The sequence below is a fragment of the Pseudorasbora parva genome, chromosome 15 (genome assembly GCF_024679245.1).
Source record: "Pseudorasbora parva isolate DD20220531a chromosome 15, ASM2467924v1, whole genome shotgun sequence".
Classification (NCBI taxonomy): domain Eukaryota; kingdom Metazoa; phylum Chordata; class Actinopteri; order Cypriniformes; family Gobionidae; genus Pseudorasbora; species Pseudorasbora parva.
In genome coordinates this window covers 38434519-38443860 of record NC_090186.1, presented here as the reverse complement: position 1 = coordinate 38443860, position 9342 = coordinate 38434519, and the positions used below count along the sequence as shown (strand labels likewise).

General features: G+C 35.4%; 1 protein-coding gene across 1 annotated transcript; it reads left to right on the top strand.

Annotated features, from left to right (window-relative positions):
- The first annotated feature begins 327 nt into the window (after window positions 1-327).
- On the top strand, window positions 328-7661 carry unc93a (unc-93 homolog A). Its single transcript, XM_067418696.1, has 8 exons — window positions 328-552; window positions 1133-1314; window positions 2658-2887; window positions 2967-3092; window positions 3214-3431; window positions 4575-4710; window positions 4788-4919; window positions 6830-7661. Exons 1-8 carry the CDS (start codon window positions 454-456, stop codon window positions 7123-7125), a joined length of 1419 nt encoding a protein of 472 aa, XP_067274797.1. The 5' UTR covers window positions 328-453; the 3' UTR covers window positions 7126-7661.
- Window positions 7662-9342: the final 1681 nt, after the last annotated feature.

Sequence of the window (9342 nt, the reverse complement as noted above, 5' to 3'; positions counted from 1 at the left end):
CGTCTTGGTTGTCGTGACAACATTTATGCATATCAGAATACACGTGAAATGTAGCACAATAAAGCAATCAGCACACTGACATAAAAACAACTGTATGGAAGGGCTATTAGCAAAATTTTCACAAATAATAGACTCTTTTTATATATTTTTTATCTTAGGTCAGTGTTTTGAGAACAGGAACATGTGGTTTCCAACCAAAAATACCACAAGAAAAACTTGTTAAAACACTTTTTGTAACTGATAAGAAATCGGCAATCATTGACCAAGCTTTAGTCATCTAAATACTGGATGCTTTTTTGACTGCATTACACTGAACTTTGCCCAAGAGTATGTTCAGACTAGCTATATTAGTTCAGTGAGAATTACGAATCAGTTTAGAATCTGTTTTGTTTTAACACGTGACACATTCACGGGAGGAATTCTTTCCTTTTGAAGCATTTATAAGATTTCAAAATGAAAAAACTTGTGAGCCGAACCACCAAAAATGTCCTTGTGGTTTCTTTTGGATTTTTGCTCTTATTCACAGCATATGGAGGACTGCAGAGTTTACAGGTAACAAATATAAGATTTGCGTTGCATTCCTCATTTGTATGTCGCTTTGGGCTGCATTTGATTATAATGCCTAATAAATAATGTAAAAATCTTTTTGTTGACATTTCTCATAATCAAACTATGTATAAAGCAGTACAGCTTCAGTGTATCTCTCATAACCAAACAGAAATTGATCTCTAAATTGTTTATGATAGATGACATCTTGATTATTAAAAAATAATAATATAAATAAAATAAAATTAGACTTATTTCTACATAAATATGTACTAAACTATGATTATTTGTAGCAAAAGTGCAGAATATAGTTAATTGATTTTAACATAATTTTACTATAGAGAAGAATTTTGGGTGGGAAATAAGATTCATAATAGTGAAATTACAGTACATTAAAAGCCTGTACACAAATCATTTATATTGATTTTATTGATTTAACTTTTTTATCTTTAAAATCATCCCAAAAGAACAGAACTGTTATCCAACTGAAGAAACACTGACATTACTTTGTTAAATAATTAAGTGTATCATTGGTATTGATTTATGCATGTATTTATATTGACAGAAGCATGTTTTTATGTTACAGAGCAGTCTCAATGCTGAAGAAGGAATGGGCGTTATATCGCTCAGCGTCATCTATGCAGCCATCATTTTGTCCTCAATGTTTCTGCCTCCAATTATGATCAAAAATCTGGGCTGTAAATGGACCATCGTCATTTCTATGGGTTGCTATGTGGCATATTCCTTTGGAAACCTTGCGCCAGGCTGGTGCGTGTATTTCTCCACCTTTTGTACTTGCTGATGTGTTGAACAATATAGTCTAAACAAATAGCCTATGAAAGTGTTTCCATTGTGGAAATGTGAGAGTTTTAAATCCCAGACATGAAAAGACTATTATGTGTTAAATATAAGACTTGGGTTAGTTCACCCCAAAATTAATTCTATCCATACTCACCTTCATGTCGTTCACGCAACAACATCTGCTCTCGGGCCAACACAACACGCATGCGTCGTGGCGCTCTTGTGAACGCAGGTTGGAGATTAATATTTTGTAATTTAAGTGGAAAATTATTATTTTTAACGCAAACAAAGCACTCACGTCGCTTCATAAAGTTGAGGTTAAACCACTTGCCTCATATGGATTACTTTTACGATGTCTTTACTATCTTTCTGGGGCTTGTAAGTGGTAGTTGCAGCTATCAATGGAGGGACAGAAAGCTTTTAGATTTTATTAAAAAGATCTTCAGTTAATTTACTTTTGTGCATTTTTGATGAAAAAATGTCTCACGACACCAGGGGGAGTAATTAGAAACAATTTTTGGATGAACTAACCCTTAAAGGGGTAGATCTGTTTTTTTTTTCTGGGACTCAGAAAAAAAAGTTTTTTGAATTTAGTATTTTTCATGTAATTACATTGTTTTTAGAGCATAAGAAACAAATGGTAAAAATATATTTTATTCATATGTTATGCTATGTCCAGTCTGCAGCACAAAAATAAAATAAAAATTACATGACATGTATAGAAAACATTTTTTTTCATCCACTTATCAATTTTTAGATTCCAGGATTTTTATTTTATTCTCAACTACATTATGAAAGATATAACGTAATGAATTCATATATCATTTTACTTTATGCAATATGTGGGTAAATTGGCCATACATGGGTTTTCCCATTTACTGTATATATACACTGTAACTAATGGTTTCTTGAAATAACAAGTAATGAAAAAAGTAGTGTAATGGGAGTATAATATATATATATATATATGAAGTTTGCTATACAAAAAATACAGAAAAAACAGGAATATAGATTTCTTTTGTTATTCCTATTTGAATATATTTTATTGTAATTTAATTTATGTAATTTAATTGTAATTTATATTGTAATATTGTATATTACAATATATTGTAATTTAATTTAATAATGTAATTTATTTGACTTTACTGTCATTTTTGATCAATTTAACAAATCCTTGCTGAATAAAACTATTAATTTCTTAAAAACAAACAAACAAATAACACTAACTTTAAACATTTCAAAGTTAAAGAGCAGAAGGTAGAATAAAATCTGCAGTTACTGAAGTCTCTGAAATCATTTTGTTTCTGCAGGGCAAGTCTGATGACCACCTCTGCCATTCTGGGTATGGGAGGTTCACCATTGTGGTCTGCAAAATGCACCTATCTCACAATAAGTGGAAACACGCGTGGCCAGAAACTCAACAAGAAAGGCCAGGATCTCATAAATCAATATTTTGGCATCTTTTTCTTAATTTTTCAGTCTTCTGGGGTATGGGGAAACCTCATGTCATCTCTCATATTTGGCCAGGACTCTAACATAGGTAAGGTTGAATTAAATACTTTGCCATCGTCTCTGTATTTTGGTGGCTGTAAATGCACTGAACGTTTATCCGTTTCCAGTCGAAGTCCCTGAGGAAAACCTGCAGTTCTGTGGTGTGGCCACATGCCTTGACAATTTCACCATCATTGGAAACTCAACCCGTCCGGCAAAACACTTAGTGAACACACTGCTAGGCTGCTACATTGGTAGGTCAAATTTCTGTAAAAATGTTACATCAAATATGCATTATGCAATATCATCTCCTGACAAATATGACAATACATCTAGCTTAGAATGTTCAGCACTAGTGTTTCCTGGTCTGTGCAGGTGTGGGGGTTCTGGCCATGATTTTTGTGGCAGCGTTCTTGGACAACATAGACCAAAATCTGACCAAAGAATTCCGGAGGACCAAGGGCAATGAATCATTTTGCAGCACCTTTCTGGCTACCTTTAAGCTCTTGAGAGATCCCAGATTGTTGCTGCTCATCCCATTGACCATGTACAGTGGGTTCGAGCAAAGTTTCCTCTCTGGGGAATACACAAAGGTACCTGGCCAAACACAGACTGGGGCACAAAATGGCACCCAAATTTTGAGATATGGGAGATATTTTGAGATCAATTCTGACGCTAGTAGGTCACATGATAATGACAACATGGTAAAAGTAGTACATAGTAGTCCAGATTACAATCATACATACACAACATACATTTTAGCAGTCGTGAAGTAATTACTCCCTCAAAATAATGACCTACTCTAGAGAGTATGTGATTTCGGACGCAGCCATTTTGTTTGATTGGTAATGGCTCAATTGTGTCTTAGGTTGCTTTCACACCTGCCTCATTTAGTTTGGTTGAATCGTACTAGAGTTCGTTTCCCTCTTTGATGCGGTTCATTTGGTCAGGTGTGAAAGCAGCAATCGCAATCGGGTGCACACCAAAAGCGGACCAGACCTCCTTGAAGAGATGGTCTCAATACGCTTTCAAGTGGTGAACAGAACCAACTGCAAAAGTTTCATTTTTGGACTGAACCAGCTGCCGTAGTCAGCTGCGCTGACATTATGTGCATGACTACCTGATAGATCGTTGGCAATATTTTTGGAAGATGAGCAAGTTCATGCATGCCTCCGCTTGAAGTGACGAGCGATGCGTGCCTGGCGTTTGCAGTGCATTAGAACGTTGTTTTCAAGCCGCACCCGCGCTTCAATTATAGAAATGTATTGTTTGCATACTGTGGTAAATACACACAATTTAGTAGATTATGGCCAGGGACAAAACCAGCCAACACAGTAGTCTCTTTATAGTGTTGTGTAGTTTGCTGGCTTTCCCTCTGCTGTTGGAATTTTCCCACACGTAAATTCTGACCAATCGAAAAGCAGTTTAGGAAATACGCCTTGGCCAATGAGTGATGTGGATGTTGTCATGTGCCTGTGTTTTGGTTCGTTTCAATTGGTTCAGACCAAAGCAATCAGTGGGGTCAAAAAAGCTGAAAAATGCAACAATGTATAATTGTTTGCCCTTGTTTCGGACCAAATGAACCGAACTAGAGATGTGAAAGCACCCTTACTCTAATTTAATTTATTGTTTAAACATTTATAAATTTAAATTTAAGTTTTTAATTGGAAAGTTTGTTTCTAATTAATTCTCATTAAATATAAGCATAATGTGTTTGTGATGCTCTTCCCCTGCAGAACTATGTGACGTGTGCGTTAGGAATACATTACGTTGGCTTTGTGATGATCTGCTTCGCTGCTGCTAACTCTCTTTGCTCATTTGCGTTTGGGAGACTGGCTCAATACACTGGAAGAATCGCCCTCTTTTGCTTGGGTAAGGCTGGCATATGGTTTAAGGTTCAATATGGTCTCCAGAATTTATACTCATTCCGTCTTACTACACTTTGACAGCTGCACTGACAAACCTGGGCTGTTTTGTGGGTCTTTTGTTCTGGGAGCCTCATCCAAACCAGCTGCCTGTGTTCTTCGTGTTTCCGGCCCTCTGGGGCATGGCAGACGCTGTGTGGCAAACACAAACCAATGGTGAGTGCTTCATACAACATACTACTTAGCTACCTAGTCAAGCTATTGTTACGAATATTAAGTACTAGTAGACAGTTTTGGCTCAAAAGTCTGAAGTCTACAGACCAGTGACGAGGCCTGAAATTTTAGTGACTGAACCTCAATGACTACTCTCAAATGACATAATTCTAATAATTCTATAATTAAGATTGAGATTTACTGTCAACAGTTTTGTGAAAATAACAAAATCCATTTATAAATAAAATAAGCAAAGCTAGAAACAGAAGAAGAACAATAAAAAAGGAGGAGCGTTGAATTTCCTCACTCAAATCACTTCCTGCTGCTTCCCGCAGTGTTTACGCTCTGAAGAGTTTCTATTTACAATGTGTTTTTACAGTGTAGTCAATCACAGGCATGTCTGTTGATTTTCCGAATGCAATGACCAATCAGAGGTGTTTACCTCTTTCCCTGCCAGTATTTTATTTTTATTTTTTTTTAAAGTCGGCTGTTCCTCACCACCTTTTCAGAATATTTTGTTGAATGAACATCTTAACATGCATATCAAAAGAAAGAACAGACCCTCTGCTTTTAAACAAATTTAAAACCAAAGCTTCACAGTGCTATAACTCGTCCTGGTCGACATTTCATTCAGTAACATTAGACAGTTTCCATTCATATGCTGTTTAATGTTACTTATCGCATTATTTTACATATGCATGATATGCATGATTACCTATGCCATCTTTTAGCGAGTATTTTAAAAGGTTAGTTCACCCAAAACTGAAATTGATAGCATTAATGACTCACCCTAATGTCGTTCCACACCCGTAAGACCTCCGTTCATCTTCAGAACAGTTTAAGATATTTTATATTTTAGTCCCAGAGCATATGCAGTCACTGCCCATGTACTGTCCATGTCCAGAAAGCTAATAAAAACATCAAGTTAGTTAATTAGAATCTCTTGAAGCATCGAAAATACATTTTAGTCCAAAAATAACAAAAAATATGACTTTATTCAGCATTGTCTTCTCTTCCGCGTTTGTTTTCAATCCTCAAATAAAGATTCAAACGGCCATAAATCAGTGAATCGATCAATGATTCGGATCGCCAATATCACGTGATTTCAGTACCGGTAGTTTGGATCACGTGTCAAACTACCAAACTGCTGAAATCACGTGACATTGGCGATCTAAGTTAGAAACGTAGGTTAGAACAGTGGTTTTCGAACCTGTCCTGGAGGCACCCCAGCCCTGCACATTTTGTGTGTCTCCCTCATTTATCACACCTGATTCAACTCTCAGCTCGTTAGTAGAGACTGCAAGAATTAAATTGGTGTGTCTGACAAGGGAGACATACAAAATGTGCAGGGCTGGGGTGCCCCCAGGACAGGTTTGAAAACCACTGGGTTAGAAATAGTTAGGGTGCGTCTCAATAACCTCCCTATTTCAGTAGTCAGAGCAGGGAGTCAGCCCATTGACTTATGTCCTGATCAGTGCCCTGACTACTGAACTAGGGAGCTGATTGAGACACACACTTAGAAAGTTATCTTATAACCTACTCGCCAGTCGCCACTGCTACAAACAATTGTAAAAAGTCTAAAATTAACTAATCTAATGAACCTAAAGGATAATTAGACTATTTGGTTAGATTTTGTGATTAATAAATGGAATTCTTTATTGATCATTGGTTTATTTTCTTCTTCTTTTTTAATAAATTATGAACTATCCTTTAATAATAAAAAAATTATATATTTTAAAATATTTAAAAAATAATAATACTATTATTATTATTATTATTTAGAAAATGCTTTCACATCTGTTTAATTTGTTTTATGTTTGTTATGTTGCATTTTATGGTATTCCTATTTACATTATGTTATTAATTTATAAATATATTTTATAGTTATGATGCTGTATTTTTTCTCATTGCAGCACTTTATGGAGTTCTCTTTGCCGAGCACAAAGAAGCAGCATTCGCCAACTACCGCATGTGGGAGTCACTTGGTTTTGTTATAGCCTTTGCTTACAGTACATTCATCTGCCTGTCCACCAAGATCTACGTTGCTTTGGCTGTTCTGGCCCTCACCATGGTAACTTACCTTTACGTTGAGTACGAAGAGTACAAGCATCCGACTCCACCGGTGTTTATTGACGACTTGCACAAACCAGAAAAGGCTGACCTCAAAGAATTAAACGATAAAGAAATTATTTGCCAGACACAACTGTAAATAGATTTTGGTTGATATTTCTGCACAAGTATGTAAAAAGTTGATTTTTTTGTTGTCTTTCAGGGATTATTTTTACAGTATATTTGCTAAGTGTTGAGAAAGATTCCGTTTTTTATGTAGTATATAAATATTTTGATAACTCTTCTTTATAACTGTACAAAGGCAAATTGTTTCTTTCAGTATATGCATTGAAATACTCTTTTTTGTAATATATTTCTGTTTACCTGTAAGCGCAACAGATAGAATACTAATATGTTAAATATGAATATGTCAAGTTAATGTTTGGGCCGGTTTCACAAGCAGGGTTTAGATTAAGACAGGATTAGGCCTTAGTTCAATTATGATATTTAAGTGACTTTTATAAACGCTCCTTAGAGAAAAAAAAACATTAGGCCTACTGGAGTGCATCTTGAGACTAAACTATAAGTGCAAGATCTTTCAGTTAAAACAACTCAAATATGCATTTTAGTCTGTGAAAAGTGTTTGGTATATTAGATCATATAAAATAAAATAAAAATCATATTTTGCTTTACTCATTTTGGCCAAGATGTCTATATGGAGTAAATAAACTGTGCAGAATCATTGATTAATGTCTGATGTTGTAACATGCCAGATGAAAATCATAGGATAAGATCCAGATAGTAAAATGTGTAACTGAGACCATAACAAAAGTAATGATGTGTAAGATTACAGTATCTCACCAGGGGCGTGGAATGGGGGGATAAAGGGTACTGAGTAACCAGGGCCCGAGGCAGGTGGGGGGGGTCGGGCCTTAGAAATCAGTTTTCTATACATACACATACATGGTACGGGGGCCCAGCAAGATGGTTTGTACCCAGGGCCCAAAATTTGGTGCCACGCCACTGTATCTCACTATAATATATACTACTCTTTCCAGACAAATTAATCTCTCAGCATCACGTACGTTGCAAAAACAATGCAGAATGTAAAGATGATTGTGATTCTGAAGATAATTTTTACAGTTTTTATCAGCAATGTCTAAAGGGCAGTTCTGCATAGGATCTTCCCGAGATGGTCACACAGATAGTTTGAGTAATTCATTGTGACACTTTTTTTCAAAAAATAATCAAAGATTGATTTGCAGATTAAACTCTTCCGGAAGCTTTCAAACGCTTGTATGCATCATAGCAATGGCTATTACTGTTAATAAAGGCAAAATGCTGAAAATGAGAAGTGAAACAATGTAACAATGAATCAAAATCAAATAATGTTTACACTGAATTATATTCACATATGGGTTACTTAAAAGCAATAACCCAGGTGAGATCTCTGGATGATGATAAATATGAAGACATTCACAGTTTACAAGAAATATTTTATGGCAGTTCATAAAAAAAGTTAATCTTATCTGGTATCTGGTATTGGATGCCAAATAATATAAAAACAATTCTATGTCCACATTAAATATATATAAAAAAATCAGGGATTAAGCCTGGAGATAAAAAATTTTTGTTTTAGAAATGTTAAAATAATTCTTAAAATAAAAACAAACCCTAAACAATCATTTAATCTTAAACTAAGGTCACTGATATCGCAATGAAATGATTATCTATTCTCCTTTTCATTAAAGGGATAGTTCACCCCCAAATTCAAACTTTGTCATCGTTTACTCCCCCTCAAGTTGTTTGTCAGTATGAGTTTCTTTCTTCTGTTGAACACAAAAGAAGATATTTTAAAGAATGTTGGAAACCAGACAGTTGATGGCACCCATCGACTTCCATAGTAGGCTATTTTTCACGTCAATGGCTGCAGACAACTCTTTAATTCTTTAAAATATCTTCTTTTGTGTCCCTTAAGCAGTGAGTATTTTACATGGCATTCTACTTCCAATTTGATTTACACATTACAGGTGTTAACTCATCTCTCCAATATAATACAAACAGCTGGATTATCACTACGGCTGTAGTGTAACTCACTGTATTCAGTTGTGCTTTCTCCCTTATGGTAAATATAAACTAATGCTATGGTTTATTCTATATAGCCTGGCCTGCACACTAATGTAGTCTACCGTAGGCTATATGTAGCCTATAATATTACAGATCAACGCATGACTGCAGCTGCAGTTGTTTCAACCAGCAGATGGCAGCATTCTCACTGAAAATAAACTCCCTCGGTCCTCTTTCTTTTGATCTCCAGTAGGTGGCAGTGATTTCTCAATAACATCATGAATAACATATCAATAACGTTATGGTCAGG